This window comes from Manacus vitellinus, unplaced genomic scaffold (assembly GCF_001715985.3).
Source record: "Manacus vitellinus isolate BGI_N305 unplaced genomic scaffold, ASM171598v3 scaffold_25_pilon, whole genome shotgun sequence".
In the NCBI taxonomy this organism is placed as follows: domain Eukaryota; kingdom Metazoa; phylum Chordata; class Aves; order Passeriformes; family Pipridae; genus Manacus; species Manacus vitellinus.
The window spans coordinates 2,537,704-2,549,387 of NW_021939882.1; the positions used below are offsets into that span (position 1 = coordinate 2,537,704).

Here is an 11,684-nt window from a genome sequence, read left to right on the forward strand (position 1 = left end):
CCGGGTGGTGCTGGAGAAGATCACAGAAATCACAGAATCACGGAGTCAATTAGGTTGGAAAAGACCTCTGAGATCATCGAGTCCAACCTATGACCGAACACCACCGTGTCAAGTAGACTAGGGCGCTGAGTGACACATTCAGTCATTCCTAGAACACCTCCAGGGATGGTGACTCTACCACCTCCCTGGGCAGCGCATTCCAATGTCTAATCACCCCTTCTGTGGAAAAATTCCTCCCGGTGTCCAACCTAAACCTTCCCTGGCACAGCTTGAGACTATGTCTTCTCATCCTGTCGCTGGTTGTCTCGGAGAAAAGGCCGCCCTCCACCTGGCTACGACCTCCTTTCAGGAAGTTGTAGATGTCCCGGGACAGCCCTGGGAGATATAGAAGTGTCCCGGGGCAGCCAGGGCCGGTTTTCAGAGGGTTGTCCAGCACCAGCCCCGGGAGTCTCAGAAGGGGCATCCTGGGCTAGCCTTGGGGTTGGGGAGTCTGTGGGGGTGTTCTGGGGCAGCCTTTGCAGGGCCTGGGGCAATGCTGGACCAGCTCTGGAGAGGTTTGCTGGGGGTGGTGTCACAGTCTGGTCCCTGTAGCCTCTTCTCTGAGGGCTCCCTGACCCAGGTGTGGGGTGATATGGGGACCTTAGAGCAGGCTGTGTCTGGGGCAACCCCAGAGCTTCTTCAGCATCCAGACCCTGTGGGTTTTCCCAGGGAATAGGGGTAAAGGGGCCCAGGGCCATGGAGGCAGAGGTCCAGCAGGCCCAGGGCTGGCCGTGCCCCCCCGCACCACCTCCCAGCCCTCTTCTGCCTGAGCAGAGCTGGACAATCTGTCCTTGTCCCCAGCAGGTCTGAAGTAGGTCAGGGAGGCTTGGCCAAGCCCCTGGGGAGGGGAGTGGGTGGCAGGGGGGTGCAGAGGGCCCCAGGCACCCGCCCCAGTGGCCACACCACAGGTTTGGTGCCCACCCCTTGTCCCGGTGGGACCCAGGTGTCCCCAGCCCAGGGACATGGGCACGCAGGGCATTTCCCCAGCCTCTCTTTGGTCTCCTGGTGTGCTTTGGGATCCCTCTGCATCCCTGCAGGCTCTGCACCCCTTCTGGGAGCCAGAGTCCCATGGGCACAGGTTGAAGTGTCTGAATCCTGAGGGACATCACCCAGTATGGGGACCTGGGGGGCTGGTGATGGGAATTGAGCGTGGGGCTGGGCTGAGTGGGAACGGCAGGATGACCACAAGGAATAAGGAAGATGAGAGAGGGATTTCTCACCCCTTAATTGCAGTTAATGATTGGCGAATGTGTTTACTGCAGGAGGCAAAGGTCTGGCAGCGTCAGGATGCAAGTGCAGAGGCAACATCCCCAGCGACAGGGCCACAGGTAAGGGATGACAGCCCCAGCCCCTACAGGCATCACGGCCCATTGTGGGGGGGGGAGGGCATGTCTGTTGGCTGTGGGGCTGCCCACAGCCCATGGCACAAGGAGGGAGACCCCACAGTGGTGCCACAGGTTGCTCTTGGACTCCCAGCACTGCTTGGGGCAGCCACGTTGGGCGTGAGCTATGGAGCCTCCAGCCAGGAGGCTCCTGGAGTCCCCAGGCACACTCACGGTCCCCAGTACTTGGAGGTCAATCCTGTGCCCCCGTTCCGTGTCCCCAGGGAGCCTGTGCCCAGGGGTGTGGGATGGAGCCTGGTGCTTGATCACCAGCCCAGCTCAGCAGAGGGACTGTCCCCACCAACACCCCTCCTGCCCCAATGGCTGCTCCCCAGGAGGGATCTGGGGGGGCAGCCCTCAGCCGCTTGTTCTCTGTTGTGTGCCCACAGGATTCCTGGCAGGATGGGATGGCACTCGCTGGTACTGCTCCCCTTCCTCCTGGCAACAGGTAAGGACTCTTCTTGGCATCTGGCATGGGTGGGCAGGGGGTCATGGAGCTGCTTTCAGCCCCCAACATTCCTTCTGAATTCTCTGAGAGCAGCTGGGACCCCAAAACAGCTGTTCACCCCACTGAAGAACCAAGTGTAACTTTGTTGCCCTGGGACAGGGTAGGGGTGGGCAGTGGGGAGAACATCCAGCATGGGAGCTGCAGCTGGAAGACAAGCGTGGTCTGGAGGTGTGGGAGGAGCACAAGGAGATGAGGGGTGGTGGGTTCCCCTGCCTTCCCTGGAGACCCAAACCATGGCCAGGAGCTGGGGCTGGAGATAAGTAGGTGCTGCCAGATGTGGGGCTGCTGGCAGAGCTCCTACTCCTTGTAGTTTCAGGCAACACAGTCCCCATCTTCAACATGAGCCTCGTTTACGTGCCTGAGGACCTGGAGTTGGGTGAGTAGGGGCAGTCTCAGGAAGGCCCTGGATTGCAGGAGGAGCGGCTGGGGGGTTCCTCAGACAGGAGCTGACACTGCCTGTGCCCCCAGACCAGTTTGCTTTCCAGCTGAAGGCTTATGACCTAGACAAGGACGACATCCTCACCTATGGAATCAGAGGGACAGATTCCTTCTACTTCTCTGTCGATCCCAGTTCAGGCAACGTGACGCTGAGGAATTCCCTGGACCGCGAGGTGTGGGCAGAGATGGGACAGATGTCCCTGCCTGACTGGGGGTTTGGGGTGACGGGGACAGAGGGCAGAGCCATGAATCCTGTGGGAGAGCTGCTCATGGCAGTACCGTGTGTCACTCCCTGGCCCCGAAACCCAGCTCCTGGGGGGAGAGTTGTCTGGGAGGAACATCCTACACAGAGGTTGGGGCTTAGCCGTCCAGGGATTGAGCTTCACCTGGCCCTGACCGAGTCCTGCCTTGTGTCCCCTCAGCTCAAGGCCAGGCTCACCATCACTGCCACAGTGTCTGACGGTGTAAATAATGAGGTAAGTGCTGGGGCATGGGCTAAGTGTCTGCAGTGGGAGGGGAGCAGGGTCTCAACAGGGCCACAGACAAGGCTCAGTGGGAAGGGGACTAGAAGTGGGTGGGTGATGCTGGCTGGCTTCAGAGCCAGGGTGGGCATAGGGTGCCAGAACTGCATGAAGCTCTGCTGGCCACCATCTCCCATACCCATCCTATGTCCTCTCTGATACCCGATAGGTCTCCCAAATACTCCCCATCATCGTGGAGGACCGTAATGACAATGCCCCGGTCTTCTGGAACGTGCCGTATAACGCCTTCATCCCCGAGGTACCTTCCTGGGACCTCCTGACTCCCACAGGCAGGAGGGCAGGGGTGCTGGGTGGCTCCTGTGGGATGGGTGTGCCAGCACTGGGACAACAGTGTGCTGGTAGCTGTGTGACCCCACACCTGGGTGTAACAGTGCACCAGGAACCCTGTGACCCCACACCTGGGTGTAACAGTGCACCAGGAACCCTGTGACCCCACACCTGGGCATTTGGTGATGGTGTGCCTGGGCGTGGGGCGATGGTGCAGCCAGCACCTGGGAGTGCTCCATGCTGGGGCAATTCCCTGTGAGTGCTTCTGTGTCACCCTGAGGCGCTGACACATGTCTGGGACTCTGCCCTTGCAGCTTCCAATCAGGGTGTGCCCAAGCTGACTCTCATCCCAGGACAGGGTGACATTGGATCAGGGTGCAGATGGGGTGTGGGGCTGAGTCTGGCCCTGTCTGGCAATTCGAGGACTGGGGTGCAGCCCCTGCTCCCAAGGAGCCCCAAGGAGGGTGGCAGGAGGATCCAGCCTCTGCCCAGCTTGAGCAAGGGCAGCATCTTGTCCTTGTGTGTCCCATGGCACTGGGCAGCGCCTGCAGCCCTGTTGGGTCAGAGCACTCCAGAGCAGGGCTGGCAGGGACTGGGCCCAGCATCACTCTCCCTGCTCTCTCACCATCACTCCCCTGTGTGCCCAGAACTCAACACTGCACAGCATCATCTACAACGTGTTTGCCAATGACAGCGACACTGGGAACGCCTCCAGAGTCAGCTACAGCATCGAGGAGGTGAGCACAGTGCACTGTGGGGTAGGGCATGCCAGACCCAAACCCCACTGCTGGGCCACCCCTGGGCCACCCCCTTGGGGTTGAGGTGTTGGGGGACCCAACCAGGGCAGCTCCATGTCCCTGGGGGAGCAGGAGGGTCTCAGGTTAGGACCAGGTTGTGTGTCTGGCTCTGCACCCACTGGACAACCAGTGCAAGGTGCTGAATTTGCAGGCTGGGGATGAGCCAGGTGGTAGGGGGTCAAGCCTGGCAGAAGTATGGAGGTTGAGCCCCCATCTCTGCTGGCGCACGTCTGCTCCCTGCCTTGGTGACACAGGGTGATGTCCCATGCCCAGGTGATCCCAGACAGCACGGAGAATCGCCAGCTCTTCTACATCCTGCCCAATGGGAGTGTGGTGCTCAATGGTTCACTGGACTATGCCAAGAACACCTTCTACCAGATCAAGATTCGTGCTGAGGTGGGGACCAGCTGGGCCAGGGGTACAGGGCTGCTAGGTAAGGGGGCTTTGGGACTTACAGGTGCTCTGCTCCCCAGGATGGCGGGGGATTACTGCACAACAATTGGATCGTCCAGCAGAGCTTCACCTATCTGTCCCTGACCATTGAAGACGTGCCCAACCTGGACCCGCGGTTCCTCAACGAGCCCTACTCAGGCTCTGTGCCTGAGAACTGCCCCCTGGTCAGGAGCATGCCTGCCCCAATGTCATGTCTCTGCCCCTGGCCCTCCCTGGGGGCTCTGACACCCTTAGGGGTCTGGGCCACCAGGCATGGGGGCAGCTGGAGATGTCATAGGTCCTGCCCTGATGGCCATGTCCCCACAGGGCACCATTGTGCTGGCCGTCACCGCCTTGGACAGAGACACAGGGGTGAATGATGAAATCTTCTACAGCATCATCAGTGAGTGATGGGGCATGATGGGATGGGCAGGTGATGAGCAGTGGCAAGGTGGGATGGGCAGGAGGGGTGGTCAGGCAGCAAGGAGACTGGTTCTGGGCACCCAGGCGCTGCCAGTCTGCCCTGCTGTCAGAGAGAGAGGGCCACGCCTGCCTTTCCGAGTGGCTGCCACTGGTTCCTGTGTCCCAGATTCCAGTGTCCCCTTTGCTATCAATGCCACAACGGGCACCATCACTGTGAGTGAGCCCCTGGACCGGGAGCAGCTGCCAAGTGAGGAAGTGCTGCTGAACGTCACGGTAAGTAGGAGGCAGCAAGGGGAAACCCATCCTTTCCCTGGGCCCCTTCAACCCACTCTCTCCTCTTGCCCAGGCACGTGAGAAGAATCTGGACATCTACGGCAAGGTGGCCCAGACCAGTACCCTGGTGACAGTCACAGTGACTGATATCAATGACAACAAGCCCCAGTTCTACAGCTGCTCCCTCTCCAGCTGCAACTTCTCTGCCAGTGTCCAGGACAACTTCAGAGGCAGCATCATAGAGCACTCCTCCACCAGGCTGCCTGTGTCCAACCTCAGCATTGTTGCCCATGACCCAGATAAGGTAGGACCCTGTCCATGGGGCTGGGCCAGGGTGCAGGTGTCTTTCCTGGCTGCACCACCCACCCTCACTCCTGTCTCTCCCTGGCAGGGCATCAACAGCAGTTTTAAGCTGAGCCTGCAGGGTCCAAATGCCAGCGCCTTCGATGTGTCCCCTGAAATGATCGTGGGCACAGGGGAGGTCCAGATCCTGGTGCACGACCCATCCTTAGTGGACTACGAGATAAGCCATGTCATGGTGGTGCAGGTGGGACTTGTAGGTCTGGCTTGTCATGGAGGCAGTTCCTGCTCCCTGCAAATGCCAGGGCACAGAGTGGACATAGCCCTTCTCCTGCAGGGTTCAGGAGTCAAAGCAGAACATGGCTCTGCCCTGGCAGCTTGTTTGGTGCGGGGCAGCTGGACTGGAGTGTGACAGGTCTCTCTGTAATGTTTGGGGACCCATGTGAGACACAGTGCCTTCTCAATCCTGCAGATCATTGCTAATGACACGGGGAACCCCACAGACTGCTGCTCCACGGCCAACGTGACCATCGACCTTATTGACACCAATGACCACATCCCTGAGTTCCCCCAGAGCACCTACAACCTGAGCGTGATGGAGCACAGCCCTGAAGGCACCATCATCTCAACCATCACGGTCAGCAGCTGGGCAGGGAGCAGACACAGCTTACAGCCCCAAAGCAGGGCCCTGGGCAATTCTAGTGCAGCTTGCACTGAGGGCACTGGTCTCTCCATGCACACAGGAAGGAGTCAGTGCCAGCAGGCACACAGGGTGTGGGACCTCTTGCCTATCAGGGCTGCATTTTTGGGGTGCTCACTTCCAGCAGTCGTTGTCTCAGACTCAACACTCCTCTGGGAGCTGAAAGAGATTGACCAAATGGTCAGTCAGTCTTCTGTCTTTTAGGCCTACGATCCAGACAGTGGTGTGTGGGGTCAGATCACCTATCGGCTGCTCCCGGACGACATGTACGTAAGGGCACAGCCAGCCATGACTGGGGCATCATCCTGGCGAGGGGGCTTCAGGCCTGAGCCCCGGTGATGGCTCTGTGTATGCCATAGCCTTAAAATCTTCACGGTGGACACCATGACTGGGACACTGCTGGTGAAGGATGGGAAGTTGCTGGACCGGGAGACTCGCTCTGTCTACTATGCCACCCTCCAGGCCAGGGATGGGGGCGGCCAGGTGGGCACTACGTTGCTGGAGATCACCTTGCTGGATATCAATGACATGGCGCCCGTTATCATCGGCTCCTACTTCATCTCAGTGGAAGAGGGGCAGAACATCAGTACACAGATCCAGGTATTTATCAGTAGAGGTGGAGGGGCTGACATGGCTGTCGGAGAGGAGGGACTGTCCCCAAGGTGTCCAAGAACCCCATTCCAACCGGTGACCTTTTCAGGCCATTGACAACGATGAGCCTGGCAACCCCAACAGCGAATTGGGCTTCAGGATCTTGACAGGACCGTTCAGCAACAACTTTACCATCGATGCAGACACAGGTGAGATGCACAGCAAGGAGCCGCTGGACCGCGAGGCTGTGGAAGACGAGCGGGGACAGATGGTGGTAACGGTGGAGGTGTATGACCACGGTGTGCCGGAGCAGAGCACCTCAGTGAACGTCACCATCACTGTGGGGGTGAGCCCTGGGCACAAGCAGGGACATGCTGGGGCAGGCTGGGGCTTGGAACTGAGACGGATGGGCAGGGCAGAGGCACCGTGTCCCCAGGCTTTCTGTGCGGGAAGAGTGAATAGTTGATGCAGGGAGGCAGTAGAGGGCTTGTGTAGCTCCTGCCTGTGGGTGGGCAGGTGCCTACACTCCTGTCCCCAGCCTGCTGTGGGGAACTGTGTTTCCTGAAAGGGCTACAACCAGGGTTTTTTCCTGCAGGACCTGAATGACAACGTTCCCATGTTCCTCAACCAGTCCTATGAGTTCTCAGTCTTTGAAGACTCTCCAGGTAAAAGTTGTATGGCCAGGCTTGTGGGACCAGTGGTGGCCCTGAGTCAGTGCCTGCTGCCCACTGAGTGTCTGTCTCCACCTTCAGGGTCCTCCGTGGGTGAGGTGAATGCCACAGATGCCGACCGGACAGAGATCAATTCCCGCATTTCATTCCTACTTGAGAGGACCAGTGGCTCCAGCAACTTCTTGATCCGCTCATCCCGCCTGGGGCCAGGGAACTACAGCGGCGATCTGTCCGTAGACCCTGACGTGCCCCTGGACTATGACACCTTGCAGCAGAAGTTCTTCTCCTTGGAAGTAGTGGCAGAGAACACGGCTGCAGACAACGTAGGAGACAAGGCCAACGTCTCGGTGGTGGTCCACATCCTAGACGTCAATGACGAGTCCCCCACCGTCCTGCCAGACTCACTACAGGACGTGACCGTGTCCGAGAACGGGACGCAGCAGGGTGTGGTCCACACGCTGAACGCCTCCGACCCAGACACCAACCACTCACTGGTCTTCGAGGGGCTGGCAGTCGCCTGCTTCAAGGGTGACAGCAGTGCTGGGGATGTGTGCAGGGACTGGTTTGTGCTGGCACCCAATGGCTCACTGCTGGTGAACAGCTCGGACATCGATTACGAGGTGTGTGACAGAGTCCTGCTCACACTGCGGGCTGAGGACCTGTACACTGAGAAGGGCAACCGCTACAGCCAGAACGGTAGGGCCCCCTTCCCTGCTCCTTCCACCACCACTGGGAATGGTGGGTGGTGGGACCTGCCTCTCCCACCTCCCAGGAGAAGCTGTGGGGAGAAGGACAGGAGCTGGACAGTTTGGTGATGGGGGAGAGTGTCCCCAGCTCTCTTGATTCCTGCTGCAGGAACCTGAGCCTGCTGGGAGTTAAGGGCTCCTGAGGAAAGCAGAGGAGGGTGCTGCAGGGCTGTTGGTGATTGGGGCTCTGCTTTTGGGACATTTGCAGAAACCCTGAGGATCCTCATTGCTGATGTGAATGACAACGCACCGGTCTTCCAGGCCATCTCAGAGACCTTTGGTGAGCAGTCAGGGGTGGTTCATCCCATGGGCTACTCACTGCACCCACACATGCTCTGCCACACTCACTGGCAGCAAGGACCTTCCCCCAGCCTGGGGCAGGGCTGTGAGCGGTGCAGGGACCAGGCTGGGATTACTCAGTGTTTTCCATGAAGGCTGTGGGGTCAAGGGTACTGGGGAGTGCTTGGAGCCCCGGGGCTGTGTGGGCATGGGGTCTGCAGCAAGTCTGGCTTCACACCAGCATGACTGCACCATCCCTCTCTGTCTCTGGCAGTGGTTGTTCCTGAAATCTCCCCTGTGGGCCTGCAAGTGGCTACCGTGAAGGTGAGGAGCTGCCTGCATGTCTGTCAGTCTGTTGAGCCTTGCTTACCTATCCCCACTGGGGGCAGGTGGTGGCCATTCCCACCCATGCTCCTGCCACACTCTGTCCCTGCAGGCCACAGACGCTGACTCAGGGCTGGGGGGAGCCATCACCTTCTCAATTGTCAGCGTGGTGCTCTTGGAGGACAACGGGGTCAGCCGGCCCTTTGAAAACCTCTTCACGGTGGACGCAGTGCTCGACCAGGGGGTTTACATCGGGAGCATCAAGTGAGGCCATGGGTCTGGGCTCGGGTGGGGAGATGTGGCTGAGCTCCTGCCTGCTGCAGGGCCAGCACAGGCTGGAAAGGGGACAAAGCCATCCTGCGGTCCTGCTCTGGACATGGAGGCAGGATGGAGCTTGAAGGATGGCAGTGCCATCACAGGGACAACTTGTGCAGCCCAGTGGGACTGCCGATGTCCCTGTCCTCACAGGGTGGCCAGCAACCTCGATGAGTCGCTGAAGGGGCAGTACCAGGTGACGGTGGAGGCTCGGGACGGCGAGGCACCGGTGCACTCAGCACAGACTGTGCTGAATGTGAGTTCACCCCCTCACACCCTGGGACACCCTGCGCCCTGCCCAGCCCCGCTCACCCCCGCTCTCCACACACAGATCTTCACAGTGGACAATTCCTACCGCGTTCGCCTCCAGTTCTCGTCAACGGTGGAAGAAGTCCAGAGTAACTCCGAAAGTATCAAATTGTAAGGGGTGCCAGGCTGGGGCCAGGGGTGCACGGCTGTGCAGCAGGGAACATGGATTTTCATGGATATTCAGGCCAGGGCCCACTGGTTGTGTCTCCCAGCTTCACGGACTGTGAAGGGGATGGGGCAGGCAGGTTCCCACCAGAGGAGGGGGCTGCAGGGGGTCCAGCTGCTTCCCATGCCCGCAAGTGGAACATCAGGCCACCTGGCCCAGCTTCCCCCTATGTCTCCTGTTCCTAGGGCCCTGACCAGCGTGACCAAAGCAGCAGTTTATGTGGTGGCGATCCGAACCATGGAGAGCACCCGTGACACCAGGTGAGTGGTGGTGGGGAAAAAGACACTGTGGTGGCATTTGGGGGGTCACCCTGGGGTAGGGCACCATGCCCTGCACCCTGGCACCCCACTCCCCCATCTCTGTTATCCTGCAGGGTGGAAGGCAAGTCAGTGATAGAGGCGTACTTCGTGTACAGCAATGGCACTGCCCTGGATATCAACCAGCTGATCACGTGAGTGCCGGGGGCTGTGCACAGGCATTGCCACATGCCTGGCCCAGCCCAGCTGCTCATCCCTCCGCTTTCCTTGGCAGACTCATTCAGTCCGATCCACTGGGCTTGGCTGAGCTGGTGAAACTGGGCCTTGCTGTTATCGTGAGTGGGGCTGGGCAAGGGGCATGGGGAGAGGGCACCAACCCCAGGTGGGGCTAGAAGTGGGGCTCCACTGCCTGGGACTGTGCCTTCACCCTTGCTCTGTGCCAGGGCCCCGGGGAGGTGACAAACCCCACCAGGGAGACGGAGCTGATCGGCATCATTGCAGGGTTGGCAGCATTCCTGCTCATCTTCATACTCATCATGACCCTCGTCTTGGTTCTCACCACCAGGAGGTACCGCACTGCCTGCACCTCCTCCTGCCTCCCCCCACTACCCCCATCCTCACCGGCACCCCCAGACCCATCCCTACCCTCCATCCTGCTCCTGCCCACCCCATCCCATGGCTCAGCTCCCCCCTGCCCCTCTCACCTACCCCATCCCTGGGCTTTGCAGCTACAAGAGGAAGCTGAGTGCGATGAAGGCTCTGAAGGTGGCCACCACGTTCAATCCTGCCACAGCACAGCAGGGAGCCGGCATTCCTGGGACCAACCAGTATAATGCTGAGGGGTGAGTGGGGGGCTCCCTGTAGCAGGAGGGAAGAGCCCAGGCATGTCCCCACACCCAGCAGCCTGCATGGCTCGCTGTCACACCCCTCCCTGCCCGGGGGACACAGCTGGCCCGGGCTGACCTCAAAGCCCCAGAGCCCCACGGGACAGCACTCACCTGCCACCCATCCCTGACCAGGGCCAACCCCATACTGAACCACCCACTTGATCCCTCACACGACCTGGGCTTCCATGAGGACTCCATCTCTGTGACCAGGTGAGCTCTGTGGGCAAGTCCCAAAGCCCACAGTGCCATCATCCTACACCCCGACTTCTCCAGTGCCTAGGTCCTCTTCTACCCCCACCCTCCACTCTCCACAGCATGAATTCCCTGGATGAAAACACAGTAAATGCACCCGCAGATGATGACTTTGTGGTCAAGGTAGGTGTGCAAAGAGCTGCCAGTGCTCAGCAGGGAGTCCTGACAAGAGCAACCTGCATCCCCTTCTCTCTGCTGTGGCCTCCAGGCTCATGGACCCCTTGTGTCCCTTTCTCTGCATCCCCCTGACAGCCCTCAGCTCCTGGGAAGGCCAAGTGTCCCTCTCCTCCCTCTCTGTCCCCCATCCCCTCTGACCATGCTCTCCTCCTGCAGCAGGTCAAAGTGCGGCCAACAGCCCCCACTGACAAGGAGGTGCTGGTGGCTGCCCTGAACCTGAAGGAGCCCACCGAAGCAGTGTACATCAACACCACCTTCACCACCACAGACCTGTGAGCGGGCTCACAGGGTGCAGCAGGGCTGGAGCGGGACTCAGGCAGCTGCTTTGGTGATGATGTGTTCAGTGTCTGGCAATAAACCTGTTCCAGAGAGGTCATGGTGTTGTGTGGCCATCAGCCCATCTGCCTGGGGGCTCAGTCAGCTTGAAGTCATCTCTCCTGGCATGAAGTGCTGGGTTTGTGCCAGGCTGATGCCAGAGGGGCACTGTGGGGGCCAGCCTGGCTTCCTGTCCCCAGGACCCTTCCCCAGGTTGCCCCACTGGCCCCTCTCAGCCCCAGGGGAGGGAGGTGCAGGCAGCCCCATGCAGAGATTTGTGTAAGGTTTTATTAC

General features: G+C 59.7%; 1 protein-coding gene across 1 annotated transcript; it reads left to right on the forward strand.

Annotated features, from left to right (window-relative positions):
• Positions 1-8: 8 nt before the first annotated feature.
• Positions 9-11,420, forward strand: CDHR2 (cadherin related family member 2). Its single transcript, XM_018073529.2, has 33 exons — positions 9-53; positions 1,302-1,367; positions 1,811-1,869; positions 2,240-2,305; positions 2,398-2,540; positions 2,790-2,843; positions 3,058-3,147; positions 3,824-3,913; positions 4,247-4,369; positions 4,447-4,590; positions 4,733-4,808; positions 4,995-5,101; positions 5,175-5,405; positions 5,493-5,648; positions 5,874-6,038; positions 6,306-6,367; positions 6,461-6,701; positions 6,802-7,038; positions 7,288-7,357; positions 7,445-8,059; positions 8,318-8,389; positions 8,663-8,712; positions 8,825-8,976; positions 9,181-9,283; positions 9,359-9,447; positions 9,688-9,762; positions 9,876-9,953; positions 10,034-10,094; positions 10,203-10,327; positions 10,488-10,601; positions 10,779-10,856; positions 10,961-11,021; positions 11,232-11,420. The coding sequence occupies exons 2-33, from the start codon at positions 1,327-1,329 to the stop codon at positions 11,349-11,351; spliced, it is 3,948 nt and encodes a 1,315-aa protein (XP_017929018.1). The 5' UTR covers positions 9-53; positions 1,302-1,326; the 3' UTR covers positions 11,352-11,420.
• The last annotated feature ends 264 nt before the right edge of the window (positions 11,421-11,684 follow it).